This window comes from Mustelus asterias, chromosome 23, assembly GCF_964213995.1.
Source record: "Mustelus asterias chromosome 23, sMusAst1.hap1.1, whole genome shotgun sequence".
Lineage (NCBI taxonomy): Eukaryota > Metazoa > Chordata > Chondrichthyes > Carcharhiniformes > Triakidae > Mustelus > Mustelus asterias.
Window position 1 is genome coordinate 47,375,548 of NC_135823.1, and position 24,714 is coordinate 47,400,261.

Consider the following 24,714-nt stretch of genomic DNA (forward strand, 5'->3'; position numbering starts at 1 on the left):
TCTAAGAAAACGATTGCACAGGTTAAAAGTGACTCACCTGATGAAGGAGCAGTGCTCCGAAAGCTCATGCTACCAGGTTAAAAGTGGCAGAGAATGCAAGTGCAGCCAAAGCACAAAATCTGCCACACACTTTTACAAAAGTTTCATGTAGCATTCGCTAGAGGTTATATATAGTAGTAGATTCTATTTATGATAGAATCCCTACAAGGCGTAATTCAGTATAGTCCAAGTACATAACATATGCAGAGAAGACATTATCTAGTGGTTCACAACAGGAAGACACTGTCTGCTACAGCAGAGGACATGCAACCTAGACACCATGAACTATAATTACTTCAAGTAGTGATTGGGCCACTGGTTTGTCATAGCCATAACAGTAGTATTGGGGAAGATATCAGGTAAAATAAAACAAAAAACCCAAAACCTTGTAACAATGGAATTAGATTTATTCTATTGCTGTACATTCGGACTCTGATCATTCACTAATCCTGCAGCAGTTGAACTAGTTTTCCTTCACACACAATTGTGAAGAACTTCTCCCAGACTTCAATGCATTGTTGTGACAGCATTGCATACAATACCCAGACAAGAAATGTTTCTGCCCATGCTTAGTGCAAGTATAACCCAGTTAATGTCTCAGACCAGCTGCCAGTAAAGTCACCACAGCCCCAGTTGACCATAGGCTGCTCTCCCCTTGAGCGTGGGAGCTGACCGGTGGGGATTTAACCCAAGGATCACCACACTTCCTGCAAGGGACAAGGTTGAAAAGGTAGGGCCTGCATGAACAACATGGAAATAATAGTATGGGAATTGAACCTATGCTATTGGAGTTGCTTCGCATAATTAACCAGCTGAGCAGTCAGAGCTAGCTGCCTGTATGCAGCAAATCAAGAACTGTTGGTAGGCTGGTAGATGACACTAATGTACAATGCAGTCATATCTTCCTCTAGCATTGTTTCTGAAAGTATGCTGAGCTACTGTGGAGGGGAAGTTTTCAATACTTCAAGATCAAGGAAATCCTCTTTACATTTCTGGAACAATTGGTGTAAAACAAAGGACAGGAAGAGAACAGGAGCTTCCTTCAAATAGATACATAGATAAATGTGTTTATTCATGAAATGTGGGTTTTGCTGGCAAGGCCTGCATTTTTTGCCCTCACCTATAATCATCCTCAGGAAGGGTGGTGGTGAGCTGCCATTAGGAACTGCTGCAGTCCATGTGGTGCAAGTACACCCACAGTGCTGTTAGGAAGGAAGTTCCAGAATATTGACCCAGTGACAGTGAAGGAACAGTGATATATTTCCAAGTCAGTATACCCTGCTTGATTGGCACTCATTCCACAAACATTCACTCCATCTTCCACCAGTGCACTATGGCAGCAAAGATACAGTTGATGGTGGAGCACAAGTCTTCAATACTATTGCTAGCATGTTGACAGGACCCATAGCCTTAGCTGTATCCAATGCCTTCATCTGCTCCTTGACATTATGTGGCGTGAACCGAATTGGCTGAAGGTTAGCACCTGCGAAAGGAACATAGGAAAGAACAAAGAGCAGTACAGCACAGGAATAGGCTCTTCAGCCCTCCAAGCCTGTGCTGATCATGATGCCCTAACTAAAAAAACTTCTGTCTTTACTCGGTCCATATCCCTCCATTCCCTCCCTATTCATGTACCCATCCAGATGCCTCTTAATGTTGCTAATGTGCCTGCTTCCACCACATTCTCCGGCCACGCATTCCAGGCACCCACCACTCTGCGTGAAAAACTTCTCCGCACATCTCAAAGTAGAAAGAGGTGGTGACTGTTCCCCCTTGTGCCTTCTCCACCATTCAAATAGATCAAGGCTGATCTTCAACCACAATGTAGTTTTCCTGCACTATCCCCATAATCCCAATTACCTCTAATGTTTAAAAATCTACCGATCTCTTTTCATAGGATGTGGGCCAGCATTTATTGCCCATCCCTAACAGCCCTCGAGAACGCAAGCAGCCTTCTTGAACTGCTGCGGTTCAAGTAGCGTAGGTACACCCACAATGCTGTTTGGGAGTGTTCCAGGATTTTGAAGGAAAGCAACAATACATTTCCAAGTCAGGATGGTGTGCAGCTTGGAGGGGAATGTACAGGCGCTGTTCCTATGTATCTGCTGTTCTTGTCCTTCTAGATGGTAGCAGTCGTGGGTTTGGCAGGTACAGTTTGAGGAGTTTGAGAGTTCCTGCACTGCATTGCTGCTGCCACAGTGCATCAGTGGTGGAGGGAGCCAATGTCTATGGATTGGGTGCCACTCGAGCAGGGTACATTCAATGATACAGCCATCACAGTCTGAGGTAGGGAAGTACAAAGGTTCACCACTTTGTGAAGAAATCCTGATCCTAGTCCTACATGGTCCATCTCTTATTTTGAGACAATGTTGCCCGATTTTAGGCACACAGCCAGGAAAATATGCTTTCTGCATCTACTCTGTCAAGCCTGGTAAAAATGTTGTTGTTTCCATTAGATCACCTTTTATTCAACTGAACTTTAGAGCATACAGGCCTAGTGATACCTGGCACAAAGTAAGATGGTTGTGGTGGTTGGAGTTCAATCATCTCAGTTCCAGGACATCACTGCAAGAGTTCCTTAGGCTAGTGGCTTACACCCAACCATCTTCAGTTACTTCATCAATGACCTTCCTTCCATCATAAAGTTCAGAAGTGTGGATGTTTGCTGATGACTGCACAATGTCCAGCACCATTCACAACTCCTCAGACACTGAAGCAGTCCATGTCTAAATGCAACAAGACCTAGACAATATTCAGGTTTGGGCTGACAAGTTGCAGATAACAATTGCGCCACATGATAATGATCATCTTCAACAAGAGGACCTAACCATTGCTCCCTGACATTTAATGGCATGTGCATCACTGAATCCCCCATCAACAACCTGGGGGTTACCACTGACCAGAAACTGAACTGGACTAGCCACATAAATACTGTGGCTACAAGAGCAGGTCAGAGACTAGAAATCCTGCAGTGAGTAATTCACCTTCTGACTTCCCAAAGCCTGTCCAACATCTACAAGGCACAAGTCAGTAGTGCGATGGAATACTCTCCACTTGTCTGGATGAGTGCAGCTCCAATGACACTCATGACACCATCCAGGATAAAACAGCCCACCCAATTGTTTGTGGAAGGGGTACCATTCACACGCTCCAGCACAAATGCACAGTAGCAGCAGTGTATACCATCTACAAGATGCTCTGCAACAACTTGAGGCTCCTTGGGCAGCAGCTTCCAAATCCACAACCACTACCATCTAAAAAAGGACAAAGGCAGCAGATACCTGGGAACACCACCACCTAGCGGTTCTCCCCCAAGCCACTCACCATCCTGACTTGGAAATATATCACCGTTCCTTCTGCCACTGGGTCAAAATCTTGGAACTCCCTTGTTAACAGCACTCTGGGTGCATCTATGCCTTGGGATGCAGTGATTTAAGAAAACAGTTCACCACCACCTTTGAGAGCAACTAGGTGTGGGCAATAAATGTTGACCTGGCCAGCAATACTCACATCCCATAAGTGAATTTAAAAAGTCTCCTCAATCTCCCCATATACAGCAATCCCACCATTCCAAAGACAAATCTGGTGAACTTTTGCTGCACTCCCTCAATGACAATCATGTTCTTCCTTGGGCAAATCTGTACACAGTACAAAGCAACATGCAATCTCACCAAGACTCTCTACAATTGCAACAAGATGTCCTTACTCCCGTACTCAAATCCTCTTGCACAAGTTAGTTATAAACCATGTATTAATTCTTTAAATGCTAGTCACTGTCTATCATAGTTTCCCAATTTACCAGTCAATTTGCCCTCGTTTTAAAATGAGCATCACTTTTAAGCATAATGTAAAATTCCGGCATATTATGGTCACTCTTCCCCAGAAGTTATTTACAAAAAACATTTGTTAGTTCTTTCACACGACACAATACTGGGTCTAAAATAGCCCATTCTCTAGTTGGTTTGTCAACGTATTGTTCTAGAAACTATATCACGATGCTGGGAATTTCAGGAGACAGAAGAATCTTTCACTTGGTATTTCTGGATGAATGCTTCAGCCTCAACTTGAGGGTGGGAATATTTGTGGAGCCACTTCTTCCTTTGCCCACCACCATTCACGACTAATGTCCTTCAGCAAGAATGCATTCAATTAAGCCAACATTTGAAAGCAAATAAAGGACTGCAAACAGAAACTATTTGTTATGGACAATTTTCAAAAATTGGCTAAACTGGTCTCCTAGTATTCCATGGGTCCTGGAAAGCCTAACATTCACATGAACTTTTCAATGTACTCTCTAATAGGCAGCTAATAAAGTCATCAGATCACACAACGGGCATGTAATTACAAGTTGCACAAATGTAAATAATATCCCCAGATCTGGAATCACTCAGCCTGAACATGTCCCCATATGCCTTGCAAATGTTAATCCCAGAGAACGTTTTTATTAGTGTAAAACCAACCAGATATCATAACCAGAATCTCCCTATTGAAGTCACCTTCATATGGTAATACAATTTTCCATGAACCAGAGAACGTTAATTAGAATGAAACTGAACCGAGAGGGTGACACAGTAGTTAGCACTGCTGCCTCACAGCACCAGGGACCTGGGTTCGATTCCCAGCTTGGGTCAGTCTGTGTGGAGTTTGCACATTCTCCTCGTGCCTGTGTGGGTTTCCTCCGGGTGCTCCGATTTTCTCCCACAGTCCAAAGATGTGGGGCTTAGGTTGATTGGCCATCCTAAATTGCCCGCTGTCAGGGGGGACTGGCAGGAAAAATAGGTGGGGCTACGGGGATAGGGGCTGGTGAGAGTGCGGTTGATGCAGACTTGATGGGCCAAATGGTCTCCTTCTGCACCGCAGGGTTTCTATGTTTTAACCAGGATACTCCATCAAAACCACCTTGTATGCTAATGAATTATTCAGGAAATTGTTACAATATACACGATGACAGTTTATAGTGAGGTTATTGTGGCGAACTTTGTCATGGTGAGATTTTTTTTTTAAAGAAACACTTGTTTTGGTAGTAAGACTAGTTTAGACCAAACGTTAGAGAAGGAGAACAAGAGAGGAGGCATGGGTTCACCTAACCTACACGGAGTGTGGCTAGATTTCAGAACTTGGATCTGATCTGTTAGTTGTGGGATTGCTAAACTCTATCAGGTGCCACTTCCACTGTTTGGCATGCAAGTAATTCTGTGCTGGAGCTTTGCCGAGTTGACACCTCATTTTAGGTATGCTTAGTGACAGTTCTGGCATGCGCTCCTGCACTCTTCACTGAACCAAGGTAGATCCTCTGGTAATGTAGGGTGGGGAAATACACTGGCTATGAGATTACAGATTGTTGTTGTATACAGTTCTGTTTCTGCTGATGGCCCACATCTTGTGGATACCCAGTTTTGAATTGCTGCTCATAGTCTATCCCATTTGACCATATACACAATAGGAGGTTTCGTCAATGTGAAGGCAGGACTTAACTCTCGACAAGGACTGTGCAGTGGTTATTCATATCAACAATGATAGACAGTTGCACCTGCAACAGGTAGACTGGCAAGGATGAGGTCAAGTAGGTTTTTCCCTCACCACCTGCCACAGACCTAGTCTAGCAACAACATTCTTTAGGACTTGGCCAGCTCAGTCAGTAGTGGTGCTACCAAGCCATCCTTGGTGATGGACATCAAAGTGCCCCATGACATACCATGGGATTTCATGGGTCCAGAATGAATGTTGAGAACTCCCATGACAACTGGCTCCTGACTGTATGCCACTGTGCCAAGACCCTTTGGTCAGTTTGCCCTGCTGGTGGAACAGGACATAGCTATATATGGTGACTATAGTGTCTGGGGAATTGGCCAGTTGAAAAATATTATTCAATGAGTATGTCTACTTTGGGACAGCTCTCCTAATTTTGGCCCAAGCCCCCAGATGTTAATGAGGATTTGGCAGTATTGACAAGGATTTGATTTGCTATTGTCATTATTGGTTCCTAGGTCAATGCCAGGTTGTTCATCTGATTTCATTCCTTCTGGACTTAATACTAGATTGATACACCCAGGTGGCTTGCTAGGCCACTGCAGAGTGAATCAACCATATTGCTGTAGATCTGGAGTCAAATGCAGGCAAGACCAGATTTCCTTTCCCAAAGCACTTTAGTGAAAGATTTTTTTTTTAAATGACAATTGACAACGGTTTCATGGTCACCATCACTGAGACTTTTAATTCTAAATCTATTAACTGTCCCCAGAACATTAGCCCGAAACTTAGGAATTCCTAGTCCAATGACCACCCCTCAAGTGCAATACTACTTGCACTGTTCCCTGTGCTGACTGAAAGCCCAATCTTCAAATCTCATTGGCTGGTCTGACACCCTGAAGGGCAATGACTGAGGGTGCATGTGAAGACCATCCACTCAATGTCAATACACCAGCCTGACTTGGACATACGATTATTGTTCAATATCAGGTCAAATCCTGGAACTCCCCACATAACGGAGAGCACCTTCACTAAATGGACTGCAGCAGTTCAAGAAAAAGGCTCACCACCAACTTAATGGGCAAGTAGGAATGGGGAGGTGAATAAATCATAGAATTGAATCATAGAAACCCTACAGCACAGAAAGAGGCCATTCGGCCCATCGAGTCTGCACCGACCACCACCCAGGCCCTACCCCCATATCTCTACATATTTACCCACTAATCCCTCTAACCTACGCATCTCAGGACACTAAGGGCAATTTTTTAGCATGGCCAATCAACCTAACCCGCACATCTTTGGACTGTGGGAGGAAACCGGAGCACCCGGAGGAAACCCACGCAGACACAAGGAGAATGTGCAAACTCCACACAGACAGTGAACCAAGCCAGGAATCAAACCCAGGTCCCTGGAGCTGTGAAGCAGCAGTGCTAACTAACCACTGTGCTACCGTGCCAGCCTTTCCAGCACACATCACCAGGGCGAACAAAAAATTGCATATTCATGTCCACATTTTCCGGCCTGTGCGCTGAATTTCAAAATTCAACGTTTCACAGCCCATTTACTGACCTAATGCATGGAAACATACTGGCAAATCCTTTGCTACGTTCTCTGTTCATGTCAAATTTTCAAGAAATGTAGAAACAGGTTTCCAACGGATTTCAGTAGCCAGACTAGTTAGGTAGACCAGAAAGTTTGAGCCCACAGTCGTGGGCACTGCAACTCCTTATCTGTACATGCGCTAGTATTACTGGATGTCCTTCGAAACATGAAAATTTAATCCTGCTCACACATATGCACTCGCTAAGAACTACCTGGAAATGGAAATGTTCCTTGCACGTTACTAGCACACACTTAGATACATTGGAAACAAAGGCTTCAGTGAATTTGAATCTCACTTGCATATCAATCCAGCACAACAAAAAAGGTGTTGAGTTATACAGGACTATGCAAAGCAGCACTGACACCAACCAGCATCACATTCTCCTTTTAAAATATCAAAAACAAGTCTCTTGTAAATGTCAAAGTTTAAAGTGAACAACACTTTCAGCAACCGAGTGCAGATGGAGTGCTGGGGTATTGCATACAAGTTAGAAACTGAATTTAGGCAAAGTCAGCCAATGTGATCACTGCAACATAGATTAGCATAGGTCGAAAGACCAACACAAGACCATGCTGGAGTTTGTAAAGTCAAGCTTCAGTAGCATTGGCCGATGCAATGTTCTTATTGAAGGACCTCAAGAGGGTATCTAATCTTTGTAGAAAATGTGAATATAGGTACTTAGCAATTAGGAGCAGAAGTAGGCAATTCAGCCCTTCGAGCCTGCTCTGCCATTCAATCAGATCATGGCTGCTCTCAAATCCACCTCCCTGCCTGTTCCACATATCCCTTTAACCCTTTATTTTTAAAAAAAACCATTTTTGAACTTTCCAGTTATGACAATTTGAAATGCTTTGTAATGCTGTCTTTCAGATATTTTATAAATAAAGTATATTTTTGCAAAAAAAATTAGCCGATGCAATTGTGGATTTTGATAAAGGCTCCTCCTCTCTCCAGGTCAAGGGAGTAATGTGAACACATGCTCGCATGTGTACATACCTTGTGAGAAACATTCTCTACTCAGACAGAATTGTCACTAGGTTTCTGGACCCACTTTTCATCTCGTGCCTTTTCTGGATCTGCAGTTCTTTTCAGTCATTAATCACATCAAACAGATGATTCATTACAGTGAACAGCATCAAGAAACTCCAGGATCAAATGTCAACATAACATAGGTGCTCTGGGGATTATTCCTCCCCAAAGGTCTGCAAAACAATTTTCCATCCACCCATTTCCAGTCAGCACTACATTTTGCTATGGAGATAAATACTGACAGCAGCAAGCACACAGGAGAGAGTTGGGCAATATATAATATAATGTCAACAAGCCTCCCATCTCCTTGAACTTGAAGCAACCAGTCCAAACGTTTTAAATTTGACATCATTTACTTGGATTATGAGAGATTGGATCACTCCCCAATTAATAGAAATTATTATATCACATGCCAATCTCAAGATAAACTAAGGACGAGGAAGATCATTCAGCCCATCTTTATTCAACCATCACAATGATGCTGCAGCTTCCTTAATACAGCATGGCCAGAATTATATCGTCCTGCCTGCCAGGGAATCGGAGTGGGTGAGGGGTGGACCATGGAAAGGTCCGTTGACCTCAGGTGGGATTTTATGGTTTCAGGATGAGTGAGGCCGTAAAATCCCACCCCACATAGATTAGCGCATCAAGAAAAGTTACTCAATGTTAACCTTAAATTTGCCTTTTGTGGGCTTGAAGTTGCGACTCATTGTACAACTCCTGCAAATTAACTTCCATTACTAAATCCACATTTTCCACATCATTTACTTTTTACTATCTTGCGTACACATGGTATCATGGCCCCTTTAATGGGTGATCCCTTGCAATGGGTGACCAGGCCGGAACCAACGAGCATGGGCCCAAGTGAGGGTGTGCATTCCCAGGGCTGGAAGGCTTCAATTGGAGTCAGGGCGTTGTCGGGAGTAGACCTGTATATTTGGGCTGTTACACTCTTGGTTGTACGTAGTTCTTCTCCATCAATAATTTTTTTTAAAGTTTGTTACGAGCCACATCAAGTCACCTCGACAAGGTTATCTCCCAGCAGGACCGTTGCATGGTTGAAATGCCAATTGTCTAGAGTGTCTATTCCTACCAGATTGCCCCAACCACCAAGTGTCAAATCAGCATCTTGTCCGGTCAACCAAACCACAGCTATGTCCATTCTCATTTCCCCTTCCTTGTATGCCAGCATTTCATGCAAATGAAAATGTTAGGGCAGTGCATCAATGCTATTAGATAAATAATCTAGAAACAAGTTCAAATCCCAACATTTCCGGTCAAGCTTAAATCCCATTCATTTTTAAAATTCTGGAATTAAAAAGTTGACCTCAGTAAAAGTGGCTGGTTTGCTCATGCCAGTTACAAGAGGGAACCTGCTGCTTTTATCTGATTAACAAGACATTAGTCCCACAATAATGTGGTCGAGTTTCAACTGATCTCCAAAGTGACGCAGCAAGCTCAGCTATATCAAATAAACAGCCAGCAGGGCAATTAATGGCAGCCTTGCCTGCGACACCCAGAGTTTGAAAATTCAAATGGATAGAGCAACTGCACCAGCATAACCAACTGTTCATGTTACTGGAGAATTTCAAATTATCCACATGAATTGCAATGCCAAGCTCAGCACCAAGTCAGAGTGAGATGATGAAATGTTGCCACCCAGTTCGAATACAAATTCCCTACCTGTTTCCAGGCTCTTGGTATTGAAGCCAAATTGGCTGATTTGCAAATACTAAATCCACAGAAAGCTCTTCACTTTCAATTCATTATTTAAATGGCAAGACAAGATCAAGCTACAAACAGAAATATTTCCATACCTCCAACTTTTAGGCTGCAAGGTAGATTAGTTGTACTTCTAGTGGCAACCGGCTTCTTGCAGGAAGTAACAGAAAACAGTACAGCTCAAACAAATAACAGTTTGTGAAACCAGAGAATGAAGCAACAAAAATATATAATAGACGAAAGCTTTTTTTTTGTAGCGAGGGGAGGAGGAACTATAACTAGCACAACCTGTTCTCTCAAGACAGGAACTAGTTTCCAATATCATTTAAACTGGACACATCCCATGAGTGATAAAGTGACCAGGGTTGGGAAATAAATATTCCACAATACACATTTTGAAGAGACAGAATGGAAAAATAAGAGGAACCCTGACAGTAAAGGATGATGAGGAAAAAAAACGTTTGCTCAGAAGAAATCAATATAATGGAGATCAGGAATAACAAGGGTCAGTAAACACTGATGGGATGCGTTTATACGACCCCTAACAGCTGTTATACTGTTGGACAAGAGCATTAAGCGGTCGCACAGCAGTTAGCAGTTCTGCCTCAGTGCCAGGGACCCAGGTTTGATTCCAGCCTCGAGTGACTGTCTGGAGTTTGCACGTTCTCCCCGGTCTGCATGGGTTTCCTCCCAAGGTCCAAAGATATGCAGCTTGGGTGGACTGGCCATGGTAAATTCATGGGGTTACAGCTGGTAGGGACCAAGCTCAGTATGGTGTAAATGAAGGATGATTTTGCACAAGTCTTCAGGACTAAATACTACACCTAGCATTTTTAAACATGAGCAATAGTGCACTAGGACAAAATTAATTTAATTGAATTAATCTATTAGTTCATAAGATATAGGAGCAGAATTAGGCCATTCGGCCCATCGAGTCTGCTCCGCCATTCAATCGTGGCTGATATAAGAACACAAGAACTAGGAGCAGGAGTAGGCCATCTGGCCCCTCGAGCCTGCTCCGCCATTCAATAAGATCAGGGCTGATCTTTTTGTGGACTCAGCTCCACTTACCCGCCCGCTCACCACAACCCTCAACTCCTTTACTGTTCAAAATTTTATCTATCCTTGCCTTAAAAACATTTAATGAGGTAGTCTCAACTGCTTCATGGACAGGGAATTCCACAGATTCACAACCCTTTGTGTGAAGAAGTTCCTCAACTCAGTCCTAAATCTGCTTCCCCTTATTTTGAGGCTATGCCCCCTAGTTCTAGTTTCACCCACCAGTGGAAACAACATCCCTGCTTCTATCTTATCTATTCCCTTCATAATCTTATATGTTTCTGTAAGATCTCCCCTCATTCTTCTGAATTCCAATGAGTATAGCCCCAGTCTACTCAGTCTCTCCTCATAAGCCAACCCCCTCAACTCCGGAATCAACCTAGTGAATCTCCTCTGCACCCCCTCCAGTGCCAGTATATCCTTTCTCAAGTAAGGAGACCAAAACTATGTATGCTCCTCATCCCCATAACCCTTCAACCCATTACCAATAAAAATCTGTCCAACTCAAATTTACTCACTGTCCCAGCATCTCAGTGAAGAGCATCTGTGAATTACAATGAACTCATTAGTTTCTTCATTAAGAATGTGTTGTAATTAAGGCACTGTATTGGAACAAACATGATGTGGAGATGCCGGCGTTGGACTGGGGTAAACACAGTAAGAAGTTTAACACCACCAGGTTAAAGTCCAACAGGTTTATTTGGTAGCAAAAGCCACACAAGCTTTCGGAGCTCCAAGCCCCTTCTTCAGGTGAATGAAGAAGGGGCTTGGAGCTCCGAAAACTTGTGTGGCTTTTGCTACCAAATAAACCTGTTGGACTTTAACCTGGTGTTGTTAAACTTCTTACTTGGAACAAACAGCCAGATCCACAGAACACAAGTGAACTGGGAGTTTACAATTCATTGGACAGATCACACTTAAGCACTTGGTTCACTTCCATTCTGGTCACCATGCCACAACAACCCAAATACTTCGAAGAGTGTTGAGAAGAGCAAGTAGACGGATTCAAAGAATGCAAGAATGGGGGCTTACAAGAGAATAGTGACAAAGTTCAAAAGGACACAAGGCTGCAGAATGGGCAGGCAAATGGCATATGGAATTTAATTCAGACTACAAAGATACATTTCAGTAGGAAGAACGAGGAGAGGAGGTATAAAATAAATGCAGGGCAGTAGCACAGGGACATGGGGGTATGCGTGCACAAATCATTGAAGATGACTGGGCAGGTTGAGAAAGTGGTTAATAAAGTGCATGGGATCCTGGGCTTCAGGATAAGAGAGTTCAAAGGCAAGAAAATTATAAACCTCAAATATTGGTTTCACCTTAGAGTATTGTGTCCAGTTCTGGGAACCACACTTTAGGAAGGACATGAGGGTGGAGGGTGCAGTAAAGATTCAGAGGAATTGTTCCAGGGAGGGACTTCTGATACGTGGATAGATGGAGGGGCTAGGACAGTTCTCAGAGAAGATCAAGGGGAGATTTGATAGAAGTGTTCAAAATCATGAGGTGCCTGGACAGAGCAGATATGAATCAAGAATCAGATGACCTTGATTTAAGGTGATTGGCAAAAGCAATACGAGGAAAAACATTTTTATGCAGCAAATGGTTAGGATCTGGAATGTTCCAAGAATGTGGAGGTAACAGATTCAAATCATAGCTTTCAAGAGAATTGGATATTATCTAAAGAGAAAACATGCAGGGTTATAGGGGAGTGGGACTAGATGAGTAGTTCTTGCAAAGGGCATTAAAGACACGATGGGCTGAATGGCCGCCTTCTGGGCTGCAACTATTCTATGATTCTAAGAGGCTAAAGAATCTCCAGCAATTATAGCCTGGAGGAAAGATCATAAAGATGTGGGATTGGGAATTTCAGCTGTATAAAAGTTCAAGGATGTTGGAAATCTGAAATGAAAACAGAAAATGATGGAAGCACTGCAGCTGTGGAGAGAGAAAAAGTTAAAGTTCCAGGCTGTAATCTTTCATCAGAATGGAGAATTAGAAATGGAATAGGTTTTGAACTAAAGAGATGAGGAGAAGCAGAAACAAGGGAATGTTCCTGATAGGGTGGAGGGTCAGAGAGATTAAATGATGGAAGGTTTCATGGAGCAAAGGCAAATGGAGTGGTAATAGGACAAAAACAAAGGGTGCATCTAGAGAGAGAGAGTGAAGGCAGGATAGCTATATGAATGCAAAATAATTCTGAAAGAAAAACCAAAGAGGTTATAATCAAAAATTGATCAAAAACAGAAGGCTGTAGAAGTTCCCAGTCAAAAGAAAGGAAAGAGTCGACCTTTCAGGTCTGTGACATTGAGCTTGAGAAACAGCACTTCAAAAAATGCAGAGGAGATGCAGGTTGCCTGGATTGCAGTATTTCAGCTATGAAGAGAGGCTGGTTCAGTTGGGGTTGTCCTCCTTAAGACAGGGAAGGCTGAAGGGGACCTGATTGAAGTGTACAAAATTATGAAGGACAGATTGGTAGATAGAATTTTATTTTCCCCTTGGAAGGTTCAAAACCAGGGGACATGACCTTAAATCAATGGGCAGGAAATTTGGAGGGGATTTGAGGAAAAACTGTCACCCAAGGGCAATGGGAATCTGCCTGAAAGGGTAGTAGAGGAAACCCTCAAGATTCAAGAAACAATTAGACGAGTACTTGAAACACTGGAGCGTGCAAGGCTACGGACTAAGTGCTGGAAAATGGAATAATAAGTGCTTGATGGCTGGTGCAGAAATGGGCCAAAGGCCTCTTTCTGTGCCCTATAACTAGAGTTCTGAGATTCTCTCAGCCTCTTCCTTTAAAGATTAACTGGTCTTTGCAAGTTCCTAAATATCACTGTCTTCTGCAGTCTAACTGGAATGGCTGTTTGCACAGCAGTGTTTGCAGCTAAGAGGAGTGAAGTTAAATAAAACAAAATGTAATGCTTAGTTCAGAGAATCAGAAAACCATGATAAAAGGAGGCCCTTCAACGCAATGCGTGTGCACTACCAAAAAAAGCTATCCCACCTAATCCTACTTTCCAGCTCCTGGTTCATTGCTCTTTAGAACTTGCACTCAGTTAAAAAAAACATTTCATGGCAAAAAGGTGTCATGAGCATTTCTATTTTTAATCACTCTTTCAGACCGAGTTTTAGATCCCCACTATCCTCAGGGTGAAAAGAATCTCAGTGGCCCTCCAATCCTTCCACAATTTAAATCTATGTCGCAGACCCCTTGGCTAAGGGAAATAATCTGGATAGGAATTACCTATCTTGGCCCTTCATTATTTTTAATTAACTCTTGGTTTGCGAATATCACTGGCAAGGCCAGCATTTCTTGCTCCTCCCTTAATTGCCCTCAACAAGGTGGTGAGCTGCCTAAATAGCTTTAGATATTATGGCGGGGTTACTAGTATCAATGGGGCATTTAACTAATAATTACAAATGCTAGCTTGGCCATAGCTGGAGTATGATGTTGAATTTGGGACCCACACTGTATGAATGATAGATTTGGAATGGCTACTGGATAGTTCCACGGGTGGATAGACTGGAAAACCAATGCTTGTTCTCAGGCCTGGGAGAGGCGGGATGGTAGGGGTGTTAAACTACTGAAACCCTTTTAAGGATTCCTGTTTTAGAGGATGATTGGTGTAGTTCAGTGCTGTGAGGGATTCCAGGATTTTGACTCAGCGATAGTGAAGGAGCAATTATATAGTTCCTAGTGAGGATGGTGTGTGGCTTAGAGAAGAATTTGCAGGGCTGGTGGCCCTATGAAATTAAATCTTCTCTGGTTTTGTTTAGAAGAGGAAAGGCGGCCCCAGCCTATCCAATCTTTCTTCATAGCTAAAATTCTACTTTCCTGTCAACACACTCATACATCTCCTTACTCTCTCCACTGAGCATATCCATCCAGTAATCAGGTCTGCCCACAGTAGCCTTACTATGACCTAACCAGTATTTCATACAGTCCTGGCATAACTTACCCAACTATCACATTGTGCCCCCAGCTAAAGGAGCATTTAGATGAGCACTTGAAACATGCAAGGCTACGGAGCAAGTGCTAGAAAGTGGGATTAGAATGGATAGGCGCTTGTTGGCTGGCACAGACATGTACCGAAGGACCTCTTGTGATGCAAAACACTGACTTTATGAAAGCAATCCATATGCCTTTTTAACCACCTGATCTACCCATCATGCTAGCTTTGGGGAACTGGTGGACATGTATTCCTTCTGTTCCCTGACACTTAACTAATTAGTTAAGCCAAGTCTGAAAGCGCAACTGAATGATTCACAAGACTGCAGATGAGAGCAATCATAATCTGAACACTGTTTGTTTGCAAAACTAACAAAGTCAGGCTTACTTTCACAGTAATTCAGGCACTCAGCAGCAATTCATATGTCATCGAAGGTCAGCAAGATAAAAGCTTCACCCCACACCACAGTAGCAACAGCCCTGCATGAAAACTTCCACTCTGCAAAGGTGCAGCAGGGCAACACATTGAGTCCACATAATGACAGCACAGCAGCAGATACCCACAGCAATGCCACCCAAACCATTGCCCTGTTATGTTCAGCTAACTCTGTGGGAGTAAGCATGGGACTTTCTAATCTCCAGAGAGCACTTTTTCTTTCCCCTAAACTTTGACCAAAGTTAATGAAATATCTTAATGAGATATATCGCTTATCTGGAGATATATACCATTGACTCAAAATGGTCAAGAAAGATTTTCATTCAAATACCAACTTGCTATGAATAAATTTGCTGAGAAAATTTGTAAATGTGTAAAAGACTCTTAACATTGATGATGCAGTTGACCATGAGAGAATTACTTCATATGGCAGGGTCTCGTACTCCAGGTCACACTTAAACATGCATTACTGAAAATTCAAGAAAGAAAGCAGTCTCTGAAGTTCAGCTGCCCTTTGAGAGCAGCGTAGTGGCTCCAGCATCTGTCACCTACTCAACCCAACATGACTAATGTCAAATCTACACCCCGCCAAAACCAACCACAGAACATACATTGACATCTACTCAATGTGCTTTTAGGGCTACTCACTGCCAGCCATTAGAGCAATGCACAAAGCCAAATGCACGAGTGACTCAAGTTTGCAGCAGGTCCATTGTTTCCTTCAAAACAAATCTGAAGAGAAAGACTTGCAACCATGGATGGGAAAGAGGGTAGAACCTCAACATGCCGGACTGAAATGCTGAAGAAAAGTTTTAACACCGGAGTGACAGTCTGTTCACCCTGATATATAGGGGATTACAACCTACAGATTTGACACTCTAGATTCAATCTGTGTGTGACTGGAAGCAAAATGAACTTTAAAGTTAAAATACCAATAAAATGCTGAAAGGAGAGCTTCTCCGACACTGCAGCAGTCCCTCAGTACTGCACTGGTGTGTCAGCTTGGCTCGAATATTCAAATCATGGTGGGGATGGCAACTTCAACATTCTGACCCTGAATGAACCAGAGTTTATTAACAAGTCAAACGTCATGAAGGAGTAATCAACCTTTGGACTTTGCTGTGTGGTCAGTTCTGGAAAGTGAAGTTAAAATGAACAGCCATAAATGGACCATATATACATATGAAAAAACACAAGGCCAAAGGTGTGATTTCTCTGCATCAATGTACTTGCCTCAAAGCAGGTGAAGTCCTCAAACTCCTCTGTGCAGGGCAACACATCATCCTCATTCCCAAATCCAGCATCATAGTTCTGGCTATCAGAATCTGCAGGAAAGCAAGCACAAATATTAGGAAAAATTCTAAGGAACAATATAAATTTAGAAAGGCAGGGATTAATCAAAGATAGGCAACATAGATTTAAGGAAAGACGTTGTATGACAAACTTAGTTGACTTTTTTGCGGAGTTCCAGTATAGTCTGTATGGATTTTAACTAGACTTTTGACAGGGTGCCACACGGCAGACTGGTCAGAAAGTTAAATGCCCACAGACCACAAGGACTCAGTGGTAAGTAAAAGGATGGCTGCTTCCAGAGAATTCTGCAAGTGTCAAGAACTATATCCTTGGCAATGTGAGATATCTATCAATAATTTTGACTCAAATATATGCACATGATTATAAAGTTTGCAGATAAGATAAAATTGGTCATGAGGTTCATAAAGAAGAAAACAATGGACTGGTCAGGTGGGCAGAAGAGTGACAAATGGAATTCAATTTGTGGATGTGATATGTAATGTATTTGATGGGGTAAACAATGCAAGGGAACACAATAAATAGTACGATGGGGAGCAGTGGAGAGGAAGAGAGACCTTGGGGTGCAAATCCACACATCCCTGAAATAGCAGGACAGGGAGATAAGTTGATTACAAAAGGCAAACATGGGTTCCTTTATATTCTATGCCTTGACCTTGAGATTATGCTAGAATGACATTGGACACTAGTTCAGACTGCAGCTGGAGTACTGTGTACAGTTCTGGTCACTGCATTATTGTGAACATCTCCACATCCCCTTTACAGGGGGGGGATAAGATTTAAGAGGATGTTGCCAGGAATGGAACGTTTTAGCAATGGAGAAATTTGGATTGTCTGGGGTTGCTTTCCCTGGGACAAAGGAGGCTGAGCATAAGGTTTAAAATTATGAGGGACCTAGCTAAAGATGAACCCAGCTAAAGATGAACCCATTTCTCTTCAGAGGGAACAGATTTAAAGAATTGGTGGAAAGATTAGAGGAGAGTTGAGGGGCAATGCTTTTAACCAAAGGGTGGGAGTCTGGAACTCTGCCTGAAATGGTGGTAGAGACAGGAACCCTCATTGCATTTAAAAAGTGCTTGATGGAAGAACAATTAGCCTGGGTAACTCTTTTGACCAGCATAACACGGTGGCCCAAATGGTTTTCTGTGCCATATGTTTCTTAATTTTATATGGTGAACTTATCACACAAGGGTAGATGCATGCCTTATCCAGGCATGTGTGTGCACAAACACACAACATACCTCACCAGTTTGTCGTCTTTTTGAGCCATAAGGTTGATAACTGTTCAGGCATTATAGCTGGAAGTACCTGCAGATACAGGTAATTACTTATCACTTATGCGGTTTGAAATCCAATCATTCATGCGTCACATTTCCCTCAAGCTAACCAGAAAGACCTAAGCAGTCATTCTGTGAATGTGCCACAAACACTGTCCTTACCTATAACTATTCCATTCTCACCAGTCTCGGGCTAAACCATATTTGTAACCTTATTGACCCTTTTGATTGCTGCAGCCTTCTCCAGTCCTTGGAATGTGGTCTTGTCCAACTACCTTTAATTTCAACATTGGCAGCAGTGTCTTCAGCTGCCAGTGCTCCAAATTTTGGAATTCCTTCCATAAACCCCTCAATCTCTTTAGAAAGCCCCCAAATCTTTAGCTTAACATTTCTTTTTGCCTCTAAACGGCTAGGGATGTTTCTCTGTTAAAGGAAATACCCATAACTGCTAGCTAATGTTGTATATAGAGCACTGTAAACATGGATTAGGTCACAGGTGAAGCACTTTATGCTGCAATGGGTATTTACTATAGATTGGACTAAAGGCAGAGTGTGTACAGTGTTGATAGAGAACTAGGATCTTCAATACAAGATTCTAGGGGACTTGACAAGGTAAATATTAAGGGAATGCTTCCCCTTATGGAGAATGTAGAATTGGGGGCATGGTTTCACACTAAAGAATTGTCGATTTAAGACAGATGAGGAGAATTTCATCTCAGAGGGTCATGAATCTTTGGACTTTTCAGCTGTGGAGGGGAATCATTTAATATATTTAAGGCTCAAGTTTGACATACTTTTGAATTACAGGAGGGGCAAAGTTTATGGGGAAATAGGCAGGAAAGTGATATTGAGGTCAAGATCAGATTGGTCATGACGTTTGTGAACAGCAGAGCAAGCTCCTACTCCTGCTCTTATTCCATATGCCATGGATAAAAAATTATACTTTGGCAGCAAATATTACTATTTCTATGTAGACACAGGTCAGAGGAAACTTAATAAAAATAGTCAATACTGTAGTTTTGATATGGAGCACTTGGAGACCATTTCCTCTGTCAATTTAAAAGTCAGTAAAAGCAAGGAGAAACATTAGCAGAAAACTCTCTACAAGTACAGTTGATGGGACTTGGAGTGCTTTGCTAGCTTGAATGATTGAGCAAAGATCATCGCAGAGTTTAAAGCAAAAACTAGGGAGAGATCTGCAAAATATTTGCAGTGAAATTCATATTTGTTGCAACAGTATTTTTTCCAAGTCCCCACCTCATTTCAAATCACATTCTTCCCATGCCATTCCCATCCCATATCTCACCCCTTCTTCCTATGCTATTCCCACTTCATATCTTGTTCCCCCTAGCACGCTATCCCATCTAATCCCTTCGGCCAGGATAACTATTGCTGGGTTCTCCTCACCTCCCACTGTTTTGTTCCCTCCACCAATATACTTCTACCCCACCAACAATCATTGGCAGTGACATGTCTTCCACCCCCACCCCATGTCCTCTGCATAAGCCAATTAGGCCACCAAATCAACCCAGCAGCCAACAGAAGTGCACACAGATAAAAATTGTAATATAGATATAAAAAGGGCCATGGAGAGGAAAAAGACAATGAGAATATTTTTTGATTCACTCTAGCAAAGAGCTGGTACAGACACAATGGACTGAATGGTACGCCATTTACCATATGTCAGGGTGCTTTTGTGGAAATGGTGCATGCAATTGGTTTACAGTTAAATTCTCTAACAGTAGAAGCAGTGCCCCCTGTCAGGAGGATTATTCACAAATTTGGAGCTTCAGCACACAGTTTAATTGCGTCAGTGCATTTCTATGACCATTAGGATGCAGGGAAACGTGTTTTTTTTAAAAAAGGTCTATTGTCGCTAAATTGGGCAAAGATGTCAAAACAAATCAGATCACTATAAAGAAGAGCTCCATTAACACGTTATTGCGTAGAGAATCAGTCAGGGAATGATGAAAATGAGGAACCTACTGAACTGTAACAAAAACAAGAGCTGGAAAACAATTCAGCCACAAAGGATTAAAAATATCAGACCATTAGAAGCCTCCTGTGACCAGTTTTCAATGATGTCTCTTGCCTTATAAACACAAAAAACACTGCCAATTCAGTGCTTCAGAGGGCTAACGTTCAGTGACTACTAGAAATGGAAGAATGTCAGCAAAGATCTCCCACTCTCAATAATGCCCCAAATTAAGCTTCAAATCACATGGGGAATTGGTCTGCTTATGGAAGCTGCAATTCCTGTAGTTAGACTCTCTCCCAGCTGTACAATCAGCTAGGGAGATCTTGAAGCATAATCTGGAGAGATGCCAGCCAAGAGAAAACACAGGGTACATGAAATATTCACTACTCTAGAGAAGATAGACTTGGAATATTTCAATGCAAGGCAGATTTTAAATTTCTAACAGGTAAATTTGAGGGAAGGTACTTCAGTTCAAAGACAGTCTAATAACAGGAGATGTATCCCCCACTTTGCAAAGTTCACAAAGCAGTTTGTTTTAGTTCACTCGAGTCAAAAGGATGTGCCCCACTCCAGGACATGAACGCTTATGCTAGGCCAACGCTTCAGGCAGTAGGGAGATATCATTCTTTGGACAGTGCATTTAAACTGAGGGTGCAGTTGGTTTCTGCAGAATGCTCCAAGTTGATGTTAAAGATCCATTTGAAGCTGGGCAGTGTTCTCCTTCCTGCTTTCACTAACACCCTTCCTTAGCCACCACTACTGGAAACAGACTGAGGATTAATTTCATTCCGTGGGACTTGGCTGAGCAATGACTTCATTTTACAGTAAATCGATTGTGCCATAAACCTCAGAAATTTGATTTATTGCCACATGTATTAACAGCGAAAAGTATTGTTTCTTGCGTGCTATACAGACAAAGCATAGCGTTCATAGAGAAGGAAACGAGAAAGTGCAGAATATAGTGTTACAGTCATAGCTAGGGTGTAGAGAAAGATCAACTTGATGCAATGCAAGTCCATTCAACAGCAGCAGGGAAGATGCTGTTGAGTCGGTTGGTACGTGACCTCAGACTTTTGTATCTTTTTCCTGACGGAAGAAGATGGAAGAGAGTGTGCCCAGGGTGCGTGGGGTTCTTAATTATGCTGGCTGCTTTGCCGAGGCAGCAGGAAGTGTGGACAGAGTCAATGCCGACAATTGTTTGGTTGTAGCTTGGTCGATATGGGACAGAATCTCATGGTGCGGAAAAATGATTACCCTAGCCAACATTTCCAGGACCTTCAGCCAAGAATGTGGCATTCCCTCCAAGGTATTGGACTCTCAATTTAATTTTACATTCAGGGCAACACAAAAACTCTATCCCATGACCAAAGGGTGCAACATTAAGTGTATAGAGGGTTGTTCTGCACCATGTCAAAAGACGTGCGCAGGATATAATTGAACTTGTCTCACAGTATGTGCCAGCAATGGAAAAGTCAAAATTAAATTAAAGGGAAATCATGTTGAGATAACTGAAGAGACAACTCAGTTGAGTACTTTTCTCCATCACATGGCTTTAACTCAAATGTTATGACAATAATGTAGTTCTTCACAGAATCCCTGCAGTGCAGAAGGAGGCCATTCAGTTCATTGAGCCTGCACCGACAACAATCCCACCCAGTCCTATCCCCATAACCTTGCTTATTTACCCTGTTAATAATCCCCCTGACACTAAGGGGTAATTTAGCATGGTCAATGAACCTAACATGTGCACCTTTGGAGCATGGACAGAAACCAGAGCACTTGGAGGAAACCCACGCAGACAAGGGGAGATCGTGCAAACACCAGACAACCAGTCACCCGAGGCTGGAATTGAACCCCGATCCCTGGCACTGTGAGGCAGCAGTTCTAACCACTGCCGCAGACCAAGCCTTGAGGCTTTTCCCTGCCTGGTTGATGCTTTAACTATGAAGTGAGTTTTCATGAAGTGAGCTTCCACCTCATTGAAGAGACTTCAGGCCAATCCACATTCAACAACCTGCTCTGAAACTTTTATTCACCTTTCGAAAGCTGTGATAATTTCCACCACAGCAGTCGAGACAATCCACAAACATTCTAAAGTAATGTTGATTGGCCACATTTCCCAATGTTAATGGATCCTTTTTTAAAAAATTCCAGGATTCATGACTTCACCAGAAACAATCAATTCTTCCTTAGGCCATATCCCATCAGTTTACCAAGTTCAGCTGAAATCCTTCCATTGGTTTTTGGAATATATTGTTTACAGACAAATAGGCGAAAACATTACCTCTTTAGGTAGGAAGGCAAATTGATTAGATTTGCACAGAAAGGCCAGGTGGGATTCTATAGATGCAGTCTCGCCAGAGCCCTACAGTTCTGTGCATAGTTTTGGCCTCCCTGTTGAGCTCAATGCATTCTACACCCGTTTTGAGCAAGAGGTCAGCAAGAGCTTGCCCTCCACCCTGGAAACCTTGGATGAACCTGTATCTGAGGTCACCATTGCAGATGTCAGAGCAGCTTTCTCAAAGGTCAATCCACGGAAAGTGACTGGCCCGGATGGGCTACCTGGACGAGCACTCGGATCCTGCGCAAATCAGCTGGCAGGGGTATTCGTAGACATCTTCACAACAATCCAAGGTTCCTATTTGCTTCAAGACGAGAATCATCCCTAAAGAAAAGCCAGGCAGTGTACTTTAATGACTATCGTCTGGTGGCTCTGACATCCATCATTATGGAGTGCTTCAAAAGGCTAGTCATGGCACAAACCAATTCCAGCCTTCCTAACTACCTGGATCCAATACAGTTCACCTACCGCTGCAACAGGTCCACAGCAAACACCATCTCCCTGGCCCTGCACTCAACCCTGAAACACCTAGATAACAAAGACACCTATTCATTATTCCTACAAAACCCATCCCCAATCTCTGTGGCCTGGGCCTCGGCTCCTCCCTCTGCGGCTGGATCCTGAATTTCCTAACCCACAGACCACAATCAGTAAGGATAGGCAACACCACCTCCTCCATGGTCATCCTCAACACTCGTGCCCCACAAGGCTGTGTTCTCAGCCCCTTACTATACTCCTTATACACCTATGCCTGTGTGGCCAAATTCCCCTCCAACTTGATTTTCAAGTTTGCTGATGATACCACCGTAGTGGGAGAGATCTCAAACAATGACGAGACACAGTACAGGAATGAGATAGAGAATCTGGTGAACTAGATGACAATACTATCTCCTTCAATGTCAACAAAATGAAGGAGACCGATATCAACTTCAGGAAGCATAGAGAGCATGCCCCTGTCCACATCAACAGGGATGAAGTAGAAAGGGTCGAGAGCTTCAAGGTTTTAGGTGTCCAGATCACCAACTTGTCCTGGTCCCCCCCCATGCCGACACTATATTTAAGAAAGCCCACCAACGCCTCTCACCAACATTTACAGATGTACCATAGAAAGCATTCTTTCTGGTTGTATCACAGCTTGGTATGGCTCCTGTTCTGCCCAAGACTGCAAGGAATTACAAAGTCATGAATGTAGCCCAATCCATCACACAAACCAGCCTCCCATCCATTGACTAAGTCTATACTTCCCGCTGCCTTGGCAAAGCAGCCAGCATAATTAAGGACCCCACGCACCCCCAGACATTCTCTCTCCCACATTATTCCGTCGGGAAAAAGATACAAAAGTCTGAGGACACATACCAACTGAAGAACAGCTTCTTCCCTGCTGACATCAGACTTTTGAATGGACCTACCTTGCATTAAATTGATCTTTCTCTACACCCTAGCTATGACTGTAACACTACATTCTGCACTCTCGTTTCCTTCTCTATGAACGCTATGCTTTGTCTGTATAGCGCACAAGAAACAATACTTTTCACTGTATGCTAATACATGTGACAATAAATCAAATTAAGATTTTGGAATGAGTGACAACCATGGGGTAAGGATTCAGCCATTTAATAGCAAGATGAAAAGAGAGACTTGTTAGAATGCTCTTGCCCAGAATGTTGTGATTGCTCAGAGGGTGGTTAGTATTGACCAGAAACAGAACCGAGCCACTCATACAAATACTGCCGCTACAAGGTCAAAGGCTGGGAATTCTGCAGCAACTAACTCAGTTTGCCTCCCTAAAAAAGTTTGTCCACCATATCTACAAGGCACAAATCAGCAGTGCAATCAAATTGTCACTTGCCTAGATTAGTGGATCTCCAACACCACACCTGACAGCAGCGCATACATTCTACAAGGTGCACTGCAGGGACCTACCAAAGCAGCTCCTTCCAAACTTATGACTATCATGGACAAGGGCAGCTGCCACATGGGAACACCACCACCTGGAATCCCTCCTCCATGTCACTCACCATCCTGACTTGGAAATATATTGCAGTACCTTCACTGTTGCTGGGTCAAAACCCTGGAGCTTCCTCTCCCAACAGCACTGCGAGGTATACCTACACCACAGGGAATACAGTGGTTCAAGGCAGCAATTCATCACCTTTGGAGGGATGGGCAATAAATGCCGGCCTACATCCACATTCTATCAAATGAATTGAAAACAAAGCAACCCCACTTGATCAGCACCCCATCCACCATCTTAAACATCAATTCCCTCCGCTACTTGCACTGCATCAAGACTCCTTCGATAGCCAAGTCCAAATCACCTCTACCACCTAGAAGTAGAAGGGCAGTAGATACACAAGAACATCACTACCTGCCTGCTCACCATGAAGCCACATACTATCCTAACTTGGAACAAGTGTCATTCCTACACTGTTGCTGGATCACGATTCTGCAGCTCCCTTCTTATTGCACCACAGACTGCAGAGGTTCAAAAAGGCAACTCA

At 43.0% G+C, this 24,714-nt stretch overlaps 1 protein-coding gene across 2 annotated transcripts in view; it reads right to left on the bottom strand.

The window, feature by feature from the left end:
* The window catches only part of rab11fip3 (RAB11 family interacting protein 3 (class II)), a 112,121-nt gene that overhangs the window by 36,774 nt on the left and 50,633 nt on the right, over positions 1-24,714 (bottom strand). For both annotated transcript variants that reach the window (XM_078240437.1, XM_078240436.1), the window contains exon 3: positions 16,540-16,631. In XM_078240437.1, coding sequence (XP_078096563.1) covers positions 16,540-16,631 — 92 coding nt within the window. The remainder of the gene's footprint in view (positions 1-16,539; positions 16,632-24,714) is intronic.